Genomic DNA, 21,980 nt, shown 5'->3' on the forward strand with positions numbered 1-21,980 from the left:
ATTTTTTTTTAACAGACTGTGGGGAACTGAGTTGACAGATGAATATGCACCATTACTTGTGTCACTGAGTGGCATGAAAAGCCTTACACGCCTATATCTTAATGATAACAGATTTTCAAATGCCTCTTCCCGCCACATTCGGGATCTTATAATGAAATCACAGGGCCTGAACGAAATTCGGTACGTATAACACAAACTCCTCATGGCAGGACAATATTACTGAGTTACTGTAATTGACAGATTTTATCAAAATCTTCCTTTACTCTGTTGTTCTTTTCTCTTTTACCCATCTGAGATTTTCTGTCACCCTAAAACTGTTGCTAGACATGTTGTAAATCATCAACTATCAGATACATTTTACCAAAGTCCCAGTTATCAGATATGACTTTTGAGTATATCCTATTTCATTGCAAACATTTCAACAGACATCAGGACCAGACTGGGAATAAAAACCAGCCCTGGAACAAATTTCACACCAGCCCCATAGCATTTTTATACCAGTCCAAAAGCATAACGTCATTATTTTCTTGTTCATAAAAGGGAAAATTATGCATTTTAATATATATACTGTGTGTGTATATATATATATATATATATATATATATATATATATATATATATATATATATATATATATATATATATATGCAAATTCCGGTTAAAAGTGGAGCAATCATTAAGGGGGACCCCAGGAATGTGGGGGGGGGGGGGGAAGTCCACCTTCCGCAGAAAGAATACACTAAGGTAAGGAGGTGGGGTTACTGATATAAGGGGTAAACCTTTATATCAGTGCCTCCTACATTATTGTATTCACTCCCCCTTACATCATTGACCCCCCCATAGACTGGCCTGGCAACTCTGTCACTGACCTCCTCTCAGGTGCACCATGCAGGGATCAGACGCCTTCAGCTTGGTGGCTCTGGTTTTATCCTATAGTCTCCTCTCCACAGTCCACACATGTCTGACTCCTCCTGTGACCCCCATCCAGGCGGTACTCTCACTCCTCTCCAGACTCCTTCAGAGACTGCAGACATGATACAAGAGATGATCAGAGACTGTGGATATGAAACAAGAGATGGTCAGAGACTGCGGACATGATACAAGAGAGGGTCAGAGACTGCAGATATGATACAAGAGATGAGGAGAGACTGAGGACATGATACAAGAGATGATCAGAGACTGTGGATATGATACAAGAGATGGTCAGAGACTGCGGATATGATACAAGAGATGGTCAGAGACTGCAGATATGATACAAGAGATGATGAGAGACTGAGGACATGATACAAGAGATGATCAGAGACTGTGGATATGATACAAGAGATGGTCAGAGACTGCGGACATGATACAAGAGATGGTCAGAGACTGCAGATATGATACAAGAGATGATGAGAGACTGAGGACATGATACAGGAGATGGCCAGAGACAGCGGGCATGATGCAAGAGATGGTCAGAGACTGCAGACATGATACAAGAGATGGTCAGAGACTGAGGACATGATACAAGAGATGGTCAGAGACTGAGGACATAATACAAGAGATGGTCATAGATTGCAGACATGGTACAAGAGAGGGTCATAGATTGCAGACATGGCACAAGAGATGGTCAGGGACTGCAGACATGATACAGGAGATGGTCAGAGACTGCAGACATGATACAAGAGATGGTCAGAGACTGCAGACATGATACAAGAGATCAATGCAGACTCACTGTGCCCATCAATGCAGCCTCACTGTGCCCATCAATGAAGCCTCACTGTGCCCATTAATGCAACCTCACTGAGCCATCAATGCAGCCTCACTGTGCCCACAATGCAGCCTCACTGTGCCCATCTGCAGCCTTACTGCGTCAATCTGCAGCCTCACTGTGCCAATCTGCAGCCTCACTGTGCCCAACTGCAGCCTTGTCAGTGCCCATCAATGCAGCCTCACTGTGCCCATCAATGCAGCCTCACTGAGCCATCAATGTAGCCTCACTGTGCCCATCTGCAGCCTCATCAGTGCCAACAATGCAGCCTCACTGTGCCCATTTTCAGCCTCATCATTGCCAACAATACAGCCTCACTGTGCCCATCTGCAGACTCACTGTGCCAACAATGCAGCCTCGTCAGTGCCCATCAATGCAGCCTCACTGCGCCCATCAGTGCAGCCTCACTGAGTCATCAATGCAGCCTCACTGTACCCATCTGCAGCCTCATTAGTGTCAACAATGCAGCCTCACTGTGCCAACAATGCAGCCTCACTGTGCCCATCTGTATCCTCATCAGTGCCCATCTGCAGCCTCACTGTGCCCATCTGCAGCCTCACTGTGCCAACAATGCAGCCTCACTGTGCCCATCTGCAGCCTCACTGTGTAAACAATGCAGCCTCACAGTGCCCATCTGTGTCAACAGTGCCCATCTGCAGCCTCGCTGTGCCAACAATGCAGCCTCACTGTGCCCATCTGCAGCCTCACTGTGCCCATCTGTATCCTCATCAGTGCCGATCTGCAGCCTCACTGAGACTATACCAATCTGCAGCCTCACTGTGACTATGCCCATCTGCAGTCTCACCAGTACCTTGATTACACACAATGGGGGTCTCCCGCTGTGTCATGCAGCTGCAGTCTGAACTGTTCGGTAGCCGTCCACTGTAACAAAGCCCCACCACCTCATCTGTGATAGACGGTCAACTGAACACTGATACAATGCTGAGAAATTGAATCAGTGTTCCGTCTATCACGGATGAGGAGGCGGGGCTTTGTTTCAGTGGACAGGTGCCGAACAGTTCAAACTGCAGCTGCATGACACAGCAGGAGACACCTGCTGTTTGTGATTTACACAAACTGAGGGAGGGAGAGGAAGACTTTGCATTTGTATGGGCGCTGGGCGCAGCTGCAGCCGCAGCTCAAAGCGGCCTCAGGGCAGCTGGCTACAGGAAAATTTCCCGGTATGCTGGTAGGCCAATTCGACCCTGATTGACATTTCCTGTGGCTGTACACACAGACATGTGAGAAAGTAAGCATACTCCATGAAAATCGTTGTCTTTTTCAACATATCGGGACCAGTTCACACCATAGAAATGCAGTCCGGATGCGTTCCAGATGCTTTTCTGCATGTGTGTTTTTTTTACGCATTTTTGATGCGTTCCAGTGCATTTTTGATGCATTTTTGATGCAGTGCATTTTTCCCCCTCTTTTTTCCTTAACCTTGAATAAGGACATGTGCGTTCTAGTATGTTTTTGGTGCATTTAGGTGCATTCTGGTGCGTTCCAGTGTGTTTTTGATGCGTTTTACAGCATTCCAGTACAGTCCAGTGCAGGAAAAATTAAACATGTTCTACTTTTTTTTTTACACTGGAACGCACTGGAACTGCAAGCACTGATGTGAACTATGCCATTGAAAGCCATATAACCAACTTTCCATGCGTTTTTGATGCAGGAAAAAACACACTGGACTGCATGTGATGTGAACTGGCCCTCAGTAAAATCATCCCTGGAGCTGACCAGTTGATGCTAAAAGTAGTCACTTATAACCCCAAAATTTCATCACAGGGTGTTAAGGTAATTCTTGCAACAGTCGGGGTCAAAGTGCATGCATCTACAATCAGAAAGTGTTTGCACCATCTTGCATGAGATGTGTATCAAGAAAAAGTCTTTGCTGTCCAAAAAGAACATTAGAGCAAGATTACAGATTGCTATTGAATATACAGCGGGTAAAATAAGTATTGAACATGTCATCATTTTTCTAGGTTAATATACTGTATGTAGGTACTGTATAAAAAGCTATGTTGTTGGCTACCTCAATTAATGATGGCACAAGTAAAGTTTAAATGTGATTGCTGGCTGTGGGGAAACAGGAGAGCTTTTACAGGACAAATTACCAGTTTCATAATACACATATCTCCTGTTTTACAGTCTGATGTAGTCTTAACATAGTGAGAGCATTCTGCTAAGATCTTATGACCATTTGTACACTTTTTTCTAGAATTGGTGACAATCTGATGTCAAATGAAGTAGTAAGAGATCTAAAAAATCTGGAACAGCTCCGGCCAGGACTGAATGTTGACATATAATTAACTAAGAAGATGTTCTGCTGCAGATGTGAATGGAGCCAGGACATTGTTGTAGATGATTAGAATGGGATTCAGAAATGAAGAGATGTCACCCAAAAGGCTGATGAATCATTATATTTGGACTCTTATCTTATGATTTAAATTGTATCGTTAAATTGTTCACAATATCCCAAGTAACATAAAGGGTATAGGGACAAGCCAATCTAACATAAACGTGTTGCATTCACCTTGACCCAGGGTACACCACCTGCCTACTCAATGGTCCTTGCCATCATCTGGTTGCCCTCTAACTAAATCTGCAATTTTGGAAAGTAGATCTTAAATCATTTATACTGTAAAGCCATAGAAGGTCCAATACAAATTGGATGTAGAATATAATTCTCATGCCATGGTTTCTGCCATTGCACCCAACCTTATTGGAAAAATAGTTAGTCTAATCTATGCCACCAGGGAGAGTGGAGCTTCCCTGTAATGGTGGGGTGACAAAAAGACCTGGGAACATATACTGCATATATGCCACAAAAATGACATACATTTTGACACTGCAAGCAATGTTGTTAGCCTTGCTTCACCCAGGGGGCACAGTTTGCCATCTTCACCCTGGGCACTGGATGACCTTGTCCTGGCACTGGGTGTGAGCCCAGTATTTTATACATACCTGTTGATCCTGCCAGCTTCTGCTCTCTCTAAACCCTAAATAAGGGTGACCATTGGCTACCGGTGTTTTTGGACAGTGGTCACCTTCCTGCATTCTGTGCTTCCAATAAATCTGTTGCAGTCAGTGTTGCTGCTTGATTGACAGCTACTCTTACCATTTAGCTGCTGGGATTTCCTGAAACTTCCAGTTTTGCTGGTTGCTGCAAGAATTAGAAAATAACATCTAATCACAAGATCAAAAGGTCATAACCACTTGAAGACCTTGGCCATAGGAAATATGCCCTTAAAAGCTTCAACAAATTTTATAGGTCCCCTAGCTACAGCTTCCCTGTCACCATTACTGGCAATTGCCAGCTGTCAAAATGTAGCTGTTCTTTTGTAGAATGACACTTGAAGGTACACTAGTTTATGAACAAATACAGTGTAACTATTGTTATGTTATTTACTATTTCATTCATATGTATATTCACATATATAATTTTGAATGTATTATTAATTTTCCCTCTATTGTTGCTTAGTTAGCCCTAATTTAGCCCTTTCCCCGCCACTCCAGCCCCGAACCATGCTAGTGGCCTTGTGAATATACTGTTCTTGACATCATCACACCCATAGACCAGCTCTGGGCATGAGGATGGCAGGAACAGTCCACCGCTGGACATGGGGGAGCGCGGTTTTCCGGAGGATCGAAGGACTGGGTAAGTACAGCTTTTCCTTGTGCCTTCTTGCTTCTCCTGCCAGCCAATCAGGACAGGAAGCGGGTCCTAAGACCAGACTGGCCAGGAGGAGAAGTGACCGAATTGGCTGGGAGCAGACCTGGATGGGGTAAATGCAGGGATGGTGAGTGGGGCTGGTGGGCTGGCGGTTTATTTGCCCCCTCCCCAAAAAAAATGGAGCATCAGTTGCCACTGCCCAAAGTACTCATTTTTGGAAAGTAGACATTCCAAGGTACAAAGGTGGATTGAAAGCCTCATCACCAGAGGGCAGAAGATTCCACAAACTTCATGGATAGTTTTGTAACCATTGATGAAACATGGGTCCACTATTATTAGCCTTAGTCCAAACAACAATCAAAATGGTGGAAGAATCACATTTCACCACGTCCCTAGAAAGCCATGTCTGTATGGTCAGCTGCAAAAATGATGGCCTTTGTTTTTATAGGATTGAAAGTATATTGATAGTGGATTTCCTTCCAAATGGCCAGAATATAAATTGACAATATTATTCTAACTCAACTTCATTAGAAAATAAAATCCATAATGCCTGGGACGCTGACACAAGGTGTACTGTTCCAACAAGACAATGATCTGCCTTACTGTTAGGTACCTGGTAGCGAGCCTGACTTGTAGAAGAAGACCTCTCATACAACGCTGGTTCAAGAGCCACTGGAGTGGGGACAGTGGTCTCGTGAGCACAGTGGGGTAGGAGTGCCTGTTGAGATGAAAGGCTCTGATGCTGGAGCAGAGTAGAGATCCCTCCAGGGATGGCTGGACTGCAGGTGAGGTGGTAACAGGAAGCAGCAGGCTGCAGCGCTGAGGATGCAGATGCAGAAGTTCCTGGAGCAGGAGCTGAGGGTGCAACAGCACAGCAGCAAACGGCAGGCACAGGCAGGGGCAGGCACAGGCAGGGTCAGCCAGTTCGAATCAGCAGGCAGCAAGGCGGTTAATACAGCAGGCAGAAGCAGAGTCGGTAGGCAGGCAGAGGTCGGCAACGATATTGGTAGATGCAGTAGCAGGGTCAGGCAGGCCGGGTCGGATTGGAGAAAGAGGGATGGTCAGACAAGCCGGGTCAATAGGGTAATCAATAAATCAGGTACAGGTTTAGCAGATCCACAGAGCTGAGATGAAACAGCAGCGCATCCCTGCAGCAGGAGAACTTTTATGCACCTTTTGGCGCCAAATGGCGCTAATGCGAATACGCGCCCATGCACACACACGCCGCGCACCCGCACGCGCCTGAGCACCGCGCTGACGCACAGTAACAGCTGGAGATTGCTGTATTGCCTGATCAGGGGCGCGCCGGCGCATAGGCGCACGCACATGCGCCGGTCTGGTGCTGACAGATCCCTGACACTTACACTTCCACAGATGCAATGGTAACAGCTCATCAGTGTGGCTTCCCATAGTTACCTCACCCCCCATATTCCCCAGATCTAGAACCTATGGACTTCCACCTTTCCTGAAGCTCAAAAGCCATGTCAGTGGACCCAGATTTTTCTCAACAGAGGAGGCTATACGTGCTGGAACACAGTTTTTTGCAGACCAGGAGAAAAACTTCTACAAAAACGGCATTATGGCGTTGGGGCATTGATGGAGTAAGTGCAAAGACTTGACAAGGGGATTATGTTGAGAAATTACATAGGCTACACCCCTGAACACATTCTTCTACATACTATCTAATATGGGGATACCACATGTGTGACTTAATTAAAGAGGCACACAATCCAAGGAGTACCTTAAGGATTTCTGGGGGAATAAATTACAATTTCCTGACTACATTTAAAATTTTTGGAAGCCGTGGAGCACCAGGATAATGGAAACACCAACACTACAAGTTTTTAGAAAATAGGGAAAGAAAATTGAAATATTTCTAAAAAAAAGCTTAGGCATACCTAGAATATATCTAAAAATACATTCTGCTGCATGTGGGGATACCACATGTGTGAGACTTTTGCACAGCCTAACCAGGGGCCCAGAAACCAAAGAGCACCTTTAGGCTTTCTAGCATCTAATTTCCTGACTACCTTTCACATTTTTGGAGGCCCTTGAGCACCAGGACAGTAGAAAAACCCAGAAAAGGCCCACATTTTGAAGGGAAACACCCCAAGGTAATTTCTAAAAAGCATATTTAGTCTTTTGAAAATGTATATTTTTTCCACAAGCTGTCAATGTAAGGTTCCATGCACACTGGACTTAAAAAACGTAAAATCTACAGGCGTTTGACCTTTTTTCTCCTGCCTCTAGAAGGACTTCTATTGTGTTCTATGTGTCTTTGCACATTATGACTACTACAGGCGTTTTCTGTCAGGGACGTTCAGAGGCAGGAAAAAAAACCCTTCTCTATCGCGTTTTCTGGAGAAGTTTAGGAGCTGTAAAAACGTTAGTCTCTCCTAAACTCCTCTTATCTCTTCTGAACGTCAAGTATCAATGTTTTTTTAGTAAAAAAAAAAAAGTGTGTTGTCACTGTACATCATTTCCTGGCTTTTACAGAGGGGCGTGTAGTGCAAAAAACGCCTATAAACTAAATGCTCTTAAACTCTCATAGACTCGCCTAAACTTTGTACAATATACTTTCAATTTGTGTCTTTTATGCCACGTTTTTAAGCTAAAAATGTTGACATTTTTTCTGCTCCTAGTGTGCATGCAGCCTAATAAGATATTTCTTATGCACACTATGGGTTTGCCCATATAATTACACCCCAAAACACATTCTGCTACTCCTCTCAAGTATATGAATACTATGTGTGAGACCTTTCCAATGTTTGGACTGATTATGTACCTGACATTGTATTTTGTGATTCACAAAAAATCAACCAACATCATATTAAAAACAGTGCACTGTAATGTTTGGCTCTGTATGAGTGGTCAGGCTAAATAGCTTAGTTTAGCTTCAGCCACAGCCAACTGTATGCTTTTTTATGTTTTTATTAATTTTGTCCTGACATACTCAAAGTGTAAAGATGGAAGATATACTATACCTAAGAAGGCATAGCTGTTTGCAGGGCTGGGACAAGGGAGTGCCCAGAAGGGGCACCTGCCCTGGGCTCTGTGTGGTCTTCTGGGGAGGGTGCACTGGGAGCATGGTCTGTTCTCCATTCTCCATCTGGCTGAATCACAAGCATGGTCATGCTGCCGTTTCACACTGACCAAGCCAGGAGAAAGTGGATAGAATGGGTGCTGGCTGAGAGTAAAACCTTACTCCTAGAGAGGGAAAGAAGAGGCGGTGAAGGTGGGCCGAATCCACTGGCATAAGTCATCTGTGATCTCAGGTGCCACCCATACCATGGCTAATGTAATGGAGGAGGTAGGAGATTTAAAAGAGGAAGTTGCTCCCCTTCTCTAGGAGGACAGTGAAAACATGAGGGCTCCCTCAGCAAACAGGGACATGTATTAAGAAGGCAGGAATTAGGAAAGAAAGGTGCTTGAGCTTTTTTGTCCTTTAACTCATATTTAGAATTGGACATTATGTCTTTCATTATTGAAAAGGTAGTAGCACTCTCTTTAGGTATACGTTTATTTAAGCCTCTGGTAATAGATGTAATGCATCTATTTTCTCAGTGGCATATGAACCATGGGAGGAGAGGAGTAAACTGTGCTCTTACACATTGCACAACAAGGGTAACCAGTTCCCTGTATTTTTGTTTGTCTGGAGAAGGAGCCGAGCGACCACACATCACAGTTAACCCCACACCCAATGAAGGTGGGAGTCAAACCTCACAGCTGCCATGTGCATCTATACTATGTAATCACCAGGCACTCCCAAAGAGCGGTTAGTAAAGATCTCTGAACTCTGCATCCCTAACTACTGATTTCTGACCTCTGAACAATGTGACATATACTACTGGCCTGTAAACTTTGCATCACTTAGTGATGAAGTCGTACACTGTACATGTGTCTATTTTAACCACGGCCAATATTCCGTGTAAAAAAAAAACACACTCAATTTTTGCAGTGGCATGCTGTGTGCCCCACACTTTCTTTTTCATGGCCCAACTTATGATCCCGCACACAGGCCCCATTAATTTCGATATCACTGTTACCCCATATTTTACTGAGGGATAGAATGGTACATGTTTCAGTGCCGTGTGCTGCATTCCACGCCCTACTCCCCCCAGTTGGTGTTGGGGGAGAGGAGCATTTTGGCATCTTCACCCTGGGCACTGAATGACCTTGTCATGACACTGGCTGCCTGTGTAAGGTAATCTCCCTCCATAGTGGTATTGGCTAGTCCGCACTACAGGTAAAGGGCACTAGATTACATCACATTTCCACCCCCAGATAAGAACAGTTTCCAAAAACAACAACCTTCCGAAAATTTTAATAGTTAAGTGGAATCAACCTTTTCACTATAAATAAATCCTTTTTTTAAAAAGAATCGGTGGATCGGTCAGTTTTCTCACTGTGCATAGATGTGTTACATGTAGCATATTGCTTAGAAGTAATCGAATTTACATCAAGTTCTCAATCTACACATGTGAATTCAATATGCTTGATTTTGCCCAAGTGCTGCTGTACTGGAGGCTCATATCAAATCATAATTAGCTTTAACAGCTTTAACTTTGACATGCAATATTGAAATCCATCATCACCTTATCTTAAAATATGTGGAAATAGAAAGTTCTTTTTTATCTGTAGATGTGACAGTTATTTTTTACACTTTCTGATGACTCAAGACATTACCGAAGCTTCTGTTTGTGATATGACCTATGTCGTTATATGGACAGTTTTTTAATTGATTTTCTATAAAAAAAGGTCAGTATACTATAAATAATGATATTAATGGGTTTTTGTATATTCTTTGCAACGAGATATGTACACAGGGGAGAACATATGTGCTCTTTACATATGTAGGCCCAGTTTCTTGCTTTGCAACACTACTCAATGGTTGTCCAACTCACTTAAAGTAGAATTCCAAGTTTTTCATTTCACTTTAAACAGTTCGTTCCGGACAAACTGGCCCAAACAAGTCATTTCCATCACAGAATGAAGCAGTCCCTGTGTGTGCTGTAATGGACTGTAGAAACATTAGCTACATTAACAGTAAGCACTACAAGGTGCCAGTAGCAGTGCAAGCAACTTCCAGTCTGCTGCTGGATATAGAGAGAGTTGGGCTGAGTGCTTCTCCACCATTCAGGAGAAACCTTGTATTCTTTTTGGTGAATATAAGGCTTCCTCTGATTGGATGAGGTGGAGAGATGGGCAGATAATTTCAAGATTTGCTCATTATTCAAGCAGAGGAAGTCTTTTATTTATTGATACAAATACAAGGTTTCTTCTGAATGATAGTGAAAAAACAACTGACTCCACACCAATGGTGTCGATATTTTGGTAAATCAAAAAGTGGATCATAAACATAAATTTAAGCAGTGAAAAAGATAAAAATACACATAAATCAAGCTGCTCCCCAACTTGAACATAAATGATCAGATGGTAGATAAGTGGATAGGGGGCGCTAGTGGTTTATCAGAAAATAAAATATATTTGTTAAAGTGCAGCAAAAATAAAAAAAATTATGCTTAATGTGTACCTTAATTAATAAAAATGGAATTAAATTGATATAAATATTGACAGTGGAATTAATCCATAAAACACAAAACCAACACAGTAATACCAGTGCCAATGATATACTATCACAGTATACAGTGAGTAATAAATTCTAAATTAGAGTGATATCTTCCAAAATGTGCCAGTTTCTTGCCGTTGATAAATAAAATGGTTCCGTCACCAAAAGAAAGAAGAGAATACACCTTGTAGTAATAGATATCTGCTTACCAGATATCAATGACCCCTTTATTTAAAAAGAGAGTCACTAGCGCTTTTGCAGGATTGTGCCTGCTCACATGGACGGCTGGACAACTGGATGATGATTAGGCATGAACCCCTCCGATCCCAATCGTTCAAGCAATGGATATATGGGAAACAAACAAAGTCTCCATAGTGTAAAACCATTTATTAAAATGCTATGGATAACATTAAAAAGCCAATTGGCCACTTATATTTGTGGGTACCTACCCGACACTCTGGCTGCTCGCTTGTCAGGGTATGGTTGGTATCAAAGACCCATCGCACCGCATCAAGGGACGGCGTGCGTTCCACCCAGCGTGAGAGACAACCAGATAACCGGATGTAGGTAAACAATCACTGGTATTACTGTGTTGGTTTTGTGTGTTATGGATTAATTCCACTGTCAATATTTATATCAATGTAATTCCCTTTTTATTAATTAAGGTACACATTAAGCATAATTTTTTATTTTTGCTGCACTTTAACAAATATATTTTATTTTCTGATAAACCACTAGCGCCCCCTATCCACTTATCTTCTTCTGAATGATGGAGAAGCAGTCATACCCACACTCTTTGCTTCCAGCACCTGACAGGAAGTTGCCCCTACTGGTACTGGAACCCTGTGGTGCTTACTTTATATAGCTAATGTTACTACAGTCCATTACAGCACATATGGCAGCCACATCATTCTGTAAGGGAAATAGTTCCAGCTTGGCACAAATGGATTTAAAGTGAATTTAAAGTGAATTAAATCTGGAATTCTCCTTTAAAACAATGCTCTCCCTGTGTGGCAGAAATGTTAAACAGCAGGTTTAGTGTGGCTGGATCAAATACAGAGCTATGTCTAGTATCAATCTACAAATCTCCACTGTAATAGAATAACAAAAATAAGGGAGTTGAAAGTACTTAAAAATTTGAAAGTCAAATCAATATTAACTTGGGTTTAACTTTATTACAATAACTGAAGCAATGTATTTACTTTAAATGTAAAGTTGTTTCTTCAGTTGCATCTAAAATGAACCATTGTTCTATTGTGGGTGTTTATTCTTTCTTATATTTCTGTTCTTTTAGGATCAATTTTATCTGCTTTGATTGCCAAGGCCAGCCAATGGGAAATGTACTTTGAACCCGTAGGCCCCTTTCAGATGAGGCAGACTCCATCCCGATCAGCAGGGGATCAGCTCACAGATCCCCAGCTGATTAGAGCAGAGTGGACGGATGACAGGTCCATGTCCGTTTAGTTTCTGCAAAATGGACACAGACAAACCCTACTCTGCTCTATGGGCGTCCAGGAGCAAACGGACTCCACTGTCCATTTATACCCGACTACCCTCCAATCTGATCCACCTAGACAGAGGGGGATCAATCGCCTTCTGGCTTTTTTTTTTTTTTTTTGAGTGGACCGGAGCAGATCCAGAGGTAGTTGGGTGTAAATGGATAAAAGTTCGTTTACACCCTCCTGTCCATATGAAAGAATGGATCTTCTGATCAGGTCCACCTAAAAAACTGACAGGCGACCTGATTGCATCTCCCACGTGAAAGGGGCCTTAAGAGATCTCTTATTACAATATATAGTATATTGAATGCCATTATAATAAATACAGTCAAATATCCCAAACAGATAATGCCAAATAACTGTATTGATAGCAAACTTCTTCACTTGGAATGTAGTTTTGCTTAAAGTACTGTATATGTCAAGGCATAATAAATCATTTTTAAAAATCTGCAATACATCTCTGTCATATATGCACATTTCCCTATAATTTATCTCTTTAAAGACTATTCAAGTACAGAAAAAAAATCTGTTGAACTGCCAAAAAAAAAATGCTCAGCTCCTACATCCTGTTGGGGGCTGAAACACACAACAATTTTGTTGACTGAGGGGTGTCAGACAGTTTTCTTTTGCCAAACTGCTCAACCTTTATTAGCATGCAGTTTATACAGACACCACTGCAGCAACCATTTGCAATATACAAACTTACCTTGGATAGAACCTTGAGCTCATCCTTTAAAGGCTGGTAGAGATTCCTCAGTAGGGATGAACCAAAAATACCTGGGTTCAGATCAAGTTGGGTAAGGTGAACATTACTGAAGTTTGGGTGCTGAATCTAAACCCTATTAAAATCAGTAAGGACCAATGTTAGAAAACAATTCTGGCAATTTTCTAGGCTAATAGCCAAGGCATAGTCAAACAAATGATACTGGGAGATGGTCACTGCCCTGGAGAACAAGTACCAAAGCAAAAACTTTTTTTTAGATTCCACTTGGTGGGGAACATTTTTTTTTTGATTAAAGGATTAAAGGGCAACATTAAAAATATAAAATTCAGTTAAATAACATGACTGGGGAATCAGGCAGCAGGACAGCATCAGGCCACCCACATTTTTTAACACACTGTTTGGGATTAGTATGCATTTCAAGTGACAACCCTACGCAAAAAAAATAAAAAATGGGAGGTCCCCCAAAATCCTTACCAGATCCTTATCTGAGCTTGCAAACTGTCAGGACATCCTGATTAGGGATGAGCTGAACACCCCCCCCCCCCGTTCGGTTTGCAGCAGAACATGTGAAAAGGCAAAAAATTTGTTCGAACGCCATTAAAGTCTATGGGACACGAACATGAATAATCAAAAGTTCTCATTTTAAAGGCTTATATGCAAGTTATTGTCATAAAAAGTGTTTGGGGACCTGGGTCCTGCCCCAGGGGACATGTATCAATGCAAAATAAGTTTTAAAAACGGCCATTTTTTCGGGAGCAGTAATTTTAAAAATGCTTGTCCCAAGCCGCGTCTTGTCATTTTTACCATTTTGACACTTTTTTTGTGAAATGGTTGGGGTACAATGTACCCGTTACCATTGCACACAGGGGGGGAGGCTGGGATCCCCTTGTTAAAGGGGACTTCCAGATTTCGATAAGCACCCCGCCCGCATACCCCCAAAAACACCGGGCAAGGGTTGTGGGGATGAGGCCCTTGTCCCCATCAACATGGGGACAAGGTGCTTTTGGGGGGCTACCCCAAAGCACCCTCCCCATGTTGAGGGCATGTGGCCTTGTACGGTTCAGGGGGGGCGCTCTCTCATCCCCCCCTCTTTTCCTGAGGCCTGCCAGGTTGCATGCTCAGATAAGGGTCTGGTTTGAAATTTGGGGGCACCCCCACTCAATTTTTTTTTTCATTTTGGTTTGGGGTTCCCCTTAATATTCAAACCAGACCCAAAGGGACTGGTAATGGACTGGGGAGATCCCATGCCATTTGTTTCAATGACTTATTTTATCTGTATTGCCGGGACCAACAATTCATTATAGCCGCGAGTAGTTTTAAATGACTTTTTTTCCTTTACAATGTCATTTTGCTCTCAGACAGTTCTAAACATGGGAAACATGCGCCACTTTACAGGCATACTATAGTCACCCCCCAGGTATGAAATTTAAAGGAATATTATACTTTTATTGTTTCACTTTAAGCATTATTAAAATCACTGCTCCTGAAAAAACGGCCTTTATTAAAACTTTTTTTGCATTGATACATGTCCCTTAGGGCAGGATTCAGGTCCCCAAACACTTTTCATGACAATACCATGCATATAAGCCTTTAAAATTAGCACTTTTGATTTCTCCCATAGACTTTTAAAGGGTGTTCCGCGGCTTTCGAATTTGCCTCGAACACCCCAAATTGTTCGCTATTCAGTGAACAGGCGAACACCCGATGTTCGAGTCGAACTTATGTTCGACTCAAACATCAGGCTCATCCCTATTCCTGAACCATAATAGGCTAAATGTCCCAAACATGGGGTAGTACCTTGCTACTTGTTAATGAGGTCAAGAGCCTCTTCCCTACAATACTGATCTGGTGGTTGTGGGGGTTCTGTGGGTGAGGAGGCATATTGGAATCTGAAAGCCCCTTTAAAAATTAGTAGACCCCTGATACCACCCTCCATGTTAACGAGGAAGGGGGTACGCCTACTCAATAACAAAAAAAAAAAAGTAAATGGATATACATTTTTTCACACAAGTCCTTTATTAAAAAATGATCCCCCCCCCCAAAAAAAATCCCCATGATATACATCCATTGTCTGCCACATTGTCCAGCAATCTAGATCCATGTCAATCACGTTGTGTGATGACCCGCTAACTCGCTGAAAGAAAAAACCCACCAAATGACCAACATGTCATGTTCCTTTGCTACAGTCACAAAGAATGACCGCTGTGGTCCCTGCAGCTAAATGAAAACAAGGGGGTGGGGTAAACCCAGTAATATCATCAACTAAATATGGCCATGCGAGCCATATTTGGTCAGTGAGGTCAGTGCTAACCCTACCTCTGTTTATATGGACAGGGAATTCATGATGGAGGAGCACAGGTAAGATAACTAGTTGCAACAGTTTTTTCCCAGTTTAGCCTTGCTTTTTTAGAACTGTCTTTTTTCTGTTTTTTTTTTCTGTTTGACATTTTTCTACTCTTCCAGGGAGCTTTAGCAGCTGAGGAAGCCATCTGGATGAGTTGCAAAACTTTTTCAAAATAACTGCTGATGAGAAAAGGTATTTAGTAGTTTATATTTACTAAAACTATTGCCATGTTCTGTGTACTGTGGGAGACCAGATATAGTGAATGCAGAGTCCTGGGTTTAGTAACGCTTTAAAATAGTCTGTTTGGTTTAAGCTGGCCAAAACTATTTTCTTTACCAAGAAATGTGGCTACTGTCAGCTCTATACAAATTGCTGTACGTAGCATTAGCGGTACAGGAATTTCCCATTCCATTCCAAGAACATAATTGAATCTTGCTGAGTGCTGCTTAGCCATTCCCTGGAAGTCTTGTATTTTTTTAAGAACGAAAACAAGACTTCATCTGATTGGCTGAGGTAACTTGTTTGCCTGGGTGCTTGTTTGCCTGGGGTACATGTGTGTGTGCTTATTGACCTTGTATTGCATACATAAATGCATGAATGGCAAGAATACTTTACATTTTTTTATAAGCACCACCCCCTTCCTCCCAATAATGTCTGGGAGGACAACAAGGAGAGGCAGACGTTCCCTTGACACTGTAAGGGGGCCAGCAACAAATATGTCCACTGTCAAAGTTGGATGTGGTGGTCAGTCCTCAGGCAGGGCATCATTTCCTCTGTTTAGTGAGTTTGCCTGTGTTATCCAGCCACAGCATGCTCATCCTACTCATCCTCTGTCATGCAAGCTAAGACAAGTGTGCAATCCCCTACAGTTGCCAGAGTGGATAAACCTCAAGATAGACATCAAGAAAGAGTAGAGAGCAGCCACCCTATTCCATCATATTCTGCAGCGGTTATCTCCTCTCCTAGCCCACTCCCCAAAGCTCAGCTGTCTGGGCTTTTTTCAGCACATCTGCAGCAGATTGCACTGTTGCTATCTGCAAACTGTGTCTCAGGCACATAAAACGTGGAAAAAACAACAACCATTTGGCTACCACATTCCTAACAAGGCATTTAACATCCAACCACTCAGCCCGTTGGCAAGAGCACCTAAAAGCCACACAAAAGGGGCACAAATCTGTCCCTCCTCCTCCTCCTTACCCACTTCAGTCTGCCCCTGCTATACCAAGCCATTTCCTCTCAGCAGCCTCCACTGACAGGGATGATGGCATAGCACAGGGTGTCCCAGGTCTTAGCAGCACATCTGCTAGCAGCACACCACCAGCTGTAGACTGTAGCTGGCAAATTTCTCTGCCCCATCTGCTGCAGCGGAAAAAAAAATACAGTCCCTGCCACCCACATGCCCAGCGTCTAAATGCAAGCTTGTCAAAGCTGTTGGCTCTCCAACTTCTGCCTTTCAGCCTGGTGGATTCTGCCCCCTTCCGTTAATTCGCACAATGTGCTGTACCACAATGGCAGGTTCCTAATCGCTACTACTTTTCACGTTAGGCCGTTCCATCTCTCTACCATCACGTGGTTGGGAATGTACAGCAAGGCCAATTCTTGCTTTCATCAAGAGTACCTCTATAGGGTTACAGTGGGAAGGCACCCCTGACACCCAAAGAGTAATTTTTCTGCACCTGTTTGACAGGTTTATATCATTGCAATTTTTTACGACAAGGCCAATTCTTGCTTTCATCAAGAGTACCTCTATAGTGTTACTGTGGGAAGGCACCACCTACACCCAAAGACCAATTTTTCAACACCTGTTTGGCAGGTGCATATCATTGTAATTTTTTACAGCAAGGCCAATTCTTGCTTTCATCAAGAGTACCTCTATAGGGTTATGGTGGGAAGGCGCACCTGACACCCAAAGAGCAATTTTTCTGCACCTGTTTGACAGGTGCATGTCATTGCAAATTTTTACAGCAAGCCCAATTCTTGCTTTCATCAAGAGTACCTCTATATGGTTACTGTGGGAAGGAACCACCGACACCCAAAGACCAATTTTTCTGCACCTGTTTGACAGACGCATATCATTGCAATTTTTTTCAGCAAGGCTAATTCTTGCTTTCATCAAGATTACCCCTATAGGATTGAGGTGGGAAGGCGCCACGACACCTAAAGACCAATTTTTACGCACCCGTTACTTCTATCCAAAGTCAAAGTGACACCAGAATGTTTCCAAAAAATCTCTAATCTTGTTCCCAGTGCACTACATTGTGGCCTCATCATACAGACTGGCTCCCCAGTTGTTGCTGAGCAAAATAAAGGCAGCTTGTAGGGAAAATGTCATTTTTTTGGCTTTATAAATGCAATTATTGCTGCAGCAGATTCTAGACATGGTACAGATCTGCCACTTTACAGGTAGACTAAGGGGACTCCCCAGGCACTATATTGGAAGGAATTTTTCATTTTTATTTTTTTAAGCTTTTGCTTTAAAAATCAAAAAATCACTACTCATTTAAAAATGATGTTTTTCACAAACTTTTTTTTTAATGATACATGTCCCCCAGGGCAGGACCCCGACCCCTATAACCAGTGTATGCCCAATTACTTGCATATAAGCCTTCAAAATGGGCACTTTTGATTTTTGATGTTCAGGTCCCTATTGATTTTAATGGGATTCGTTATTCAGGTCTGAACTTTTGCGGTGTTTGAAAGTTCTGGTGCGAACCGAACAGAGGTCCCTTCGGCCCACCCCTAGTAACTAGCTTTACCTTCTTTCAAGGAAAAGTTTTTTTTTTCCATGTAGGAGATGTTATTCATGTAAGTTCACCAAGCTGAATGGCCAAAAAGGAGATACATCCAAATCCATTGTTATAAATAAGGAATACCAGATCAAAGAGTTTATCTCATGCAGGACAGAGGGGGTGGTATATGTCCTCCAATGTCCGTGTTTGAAACAATACATTGGTAGAACCAAACGCCCTATGTGGAAAAGGATTAAAGAGCATATTCAAAAAATTTGCAAGGAGTTCACTAAGCATAGTGTCCCAAGACATTTTGCCCAATTTCATTCACAGGAGCCTTCAGTATTGAAATTTTGGGCAATTGAAAGATATAAACCTCACTGGAGAGGGAGTAATAGGGTCAATACACTTAGTAGATGTGTATATAAAAAAGGACCAGAGGGTCTAGGGACAGGATTCTTCAGAGAGGAACACACAGGCTTTAGAACATTACAAAAATGGAAAAATGTATTGATAAATAAATATAAATTTCCACCCACAATAACAAGTAACCACTGTATACCTCCACCAGTAGATGAAATAAATGATGAAATGACAGACACACCACATAAGCCCTCCTCATTCACTCAAATTCCCCCCTAGAGGATGAGTTGTATGAATGACAAACTAGCAGTTGCAAATTCTAATGTTTAGGGCACTGTAAAAAATGATGATGAAACACCAAAGTACAAAACTAATAATATGCCCTAGAAGCATTGAATAAGTGCACAACTTGTGTAGTAGTCTATATTTGAATAAATAGATGTCATAGATCCTGACAATAACTGCGGATGGAAATGAAAAAACACTGTAACCGCTGACAGATTATGCAGAGTGGACCTTCGGGGAGTAATTATTGAATGTTCTCAAAGATGCCGTACACCCAAAATAATGTGGAGATTGAAAAAATGTCAATGTAAATGGCATAAGATTGATGAATCTGATAGAAACTGACACATACCTTCACTCCACTCCTGCAAAGACTGTCCATGTATAGGAGGGAGTACAGCTTCACTGATCAGGTTGGAAGCGCATGCCTTCTGAAATACAATCTCCTGATAATATCAGGGGAGGGGAACCTTCCTGATGGATGAGATGAAAGTTGATGACTAAGTCCGGGTCCAGAGACGGCCGGCCGGAGTAGGCTGTGACACTTCGCTGGGCTTGACACACACAGCTCTAGGAACGCTCCCCCTCACACACCAGGCACAACAGCCATACAGCGCTGGGAGCGGCTCCGAGCAGAGATAGAGCACTCACTGGCACTCACTGGCCATGCACAGCTGACTGAATGTGAGGATGGATCAATTAATGGCTATTCAAACCAGAAGCTGGATGTGTTCAGAGTCCCATAGGTCCACACTAGTCCAGTGGAATCATTCGTTCACCAGGCAGCGAAGAGCTGGGAAAAAGGAAGAGGGGGTATGGAAATGAATTCCAAGTGGGTGCTGTGAATGTTTGGGCATCCAGCTGACGCGTTTCAATCTGCAAACAATTTTCTTCAGAGCTAGAGATGCACTGGACAACAGGAAGCTAAATACTAAAGCAATTACTTTAATTAGCTGCAAGGAAATCCAGTCAGACTGCCCACATTCAAAAGGTTAACCCTAAAAACTCAGTGACACTGTGCAAGCAAAAACACCTGATACACACATGAAGCCGACAGGCACACAATGAATAGGTAAATGGAAAAAGATGCAACGATAATAGAAGTAAAAAAGAGAGAATAAAGAAGAGAGAGGATTTCTTAGTCCTAAAAACTGTATGGTAATACCTATATATAACCCAAGTATGGTAAACGATGTCTGATTGTTGGGATATAGTAGAAGGAGATGGACTCAGAAAAATCAATCATCGTATAGAGAAGGGAAGAAGTATAGATGTGTTTTATATTACAAGTTTATTGGAAAGGGCTGTCTAATACAGTCTAGTATGTCCTTATCTAAAGCATAGATGGTTCTATCCGTACATAGCTAGAAATTAGGATTCTAAGACTGCAAGATTACATTCATTGTTTAATCTGGCAGGCTGAAAACTGTTTAAAAGATAAATCCACATTTTTTCTTTTTGGTATAGGATGCGATCAAAGTCACCCCTCCTGAGGGGGAGGTTCAGTCTGTAATAACCTTTGACCCGAAGACCACTTGGATCTCCTCTATGTTCCATGAGGAAATGTAGAGGTAGTGGTCGTTCGTTGTCTTTTTTGAGGATACTTTGGATGTGTTCACTGATCCTGACTTTGAGTTGTCTTTTGGTTTTCCCAATATAGATTTTACAAGGACAGGTGACCATATAGATCACCCGTGTGGTAGAGCAGTTAATAAATCCTTTTATTTTGTATTATTTTTGGCCTGCAGAATCAGTGAACACATCCGTCCTCTCCACGTATCCACAGATAGAACATTTTCCACTAGGGAAACTGCCCCTCGGGGGGGGAGGTCAGTCAGCCAGTTTTTGCTGGGAGATCTTATATATTCAGAATGAGACAGGGTATCTCCAAGGTTTTGAGAGCTACATGCTGTCAACACTGGGCGGTCCCCAATAAATCTCCCCAGGATTGGAGCATCGGATAGAATATACCAGTGTTTGGTAAGGATTTCTTTAAACTGGTCCCACTGTGATCCAAACCTTGTAATAATTCTAATGGGATTTTGGGGGCTATGTTCACCTCTATCCTCAGGTACATCAACCAGTAGGCCCTCTCTTTTGGTATTTATGGCCCTATTTTTCACCCTCCTAATAGACCTATGTGAGTAACCTCTTTCCCTAAATCATGTGTTAAGCTCCGAAGCCTCTTCCCGAAAGTCAGCGTCCGAAGAGCAGTTCCGTCTGATCCTCAGGAATTGACCAATTGGAATTCCCTGGATTAGTGCTTGGGGATGGTGACTAGACGCCTCTAGGAGGGTATTAGCAGCTGTTTTTTTATGAAATGTCTTCATAACAAGTCGATCATCCTGGATACTAATTTCTAAGTCCAGAAATGAAATTGCATTTGGGTGGTACGTGTATGTGAAACGTAGATTTCTATCATTAATGTTAAGTTCCTGCATAAAAGTGTCCAGTTGGGTGGTACCCCCAAAATCATGAAAATATAATTAATGTACCTCAGCCACAATTTGCTGTGGCCAAGGTACAGTGGCGAGACATAAATCACTTCCTCCTCCCACAGGCCTAGGTGGAGGCACGCAAAGGAGGGGGCCCAAGGGGCTCCCATTGAAGTACCCCTCTTCTGCTGGAAATAGGAGCCCAAAAACTGAAAACAGTTATTAGCCAGCATAAACTCAAGGAGTTCAAGAATGAACACATTTTGGGTAGCAAGAAGGGGATAGCTCTTTTCCAAGAAGTGGCCCACTGTGCGGAGACCCCACTCGTGGGGAATCGACGTGTAGAGGGACTCGACGTCGATCCCCACAAGCAGAGCACCCGCTGGGCACACAACCTCCTGAAATTCCCTAAGTATATCCCTCGTGTCCCCGACAAAGGATGGCAGATCATAAACAAGTTGTTTGATCAGTGCATCTGTGTATCTGCCTATCCTCTCCAGGGATCCCTTAATAGCAGAGACTATAGGTCTTCCTGGGGGATTGGTAAGGGATTTGTGCAACTTGGGAATAATGTAAAATATTGGTATGTTAAATTCCTGTACCGATAGGTAA

At 42.6% G+C, this 21,980-nt stretch overlaps 1 protein-coding gene across 1 annotated transcript in view; it reads left to right on the top strand.

Moving 5' to 3' along the window:
• LOC141139251 (NACHT, LRR and PYD domains-containing protein 3-like) overlaps positions 1 to 8,270 on the top strand; it is a 96,318-nt gene extending 88,048 nt beyond the window's left edge. Inside the window, exons 12-13 of the mRNA XM_073625209.1 lie at positions 16 to 180; positions 3,966 to 8,270. Coding sequence (XP_073481310.1) covers positions 16 to 180; positions 3,966 to 4,053 — 253 coding nt within the window. The 3' untranslated portion in view covers positions 4,054 to 8,270. The remainder of the gene's footprint in view (positions 1 to 15; positions 181 to 3,965) is intronic.
• The last annotated feature ends 13,710 nt before the right edge of the window (positions 8,271 to 21,980 follow it).

Source organism: Aquarana catesbeiana, linkage group LG04, assembly GCF_042186555.1.
Source record: "Aquarana catesbeiana isolate 2022-GZ linkage group LG04, ASM4218655v1, whole genome shotgun sequence".
In the NCBI taxonomy this organism is placed as follows: Eukaryota; Metazoa; Chordata; class Amphibia; order Anura; family Ranidae; genus Aquarana; species Aquarana catesbeiana.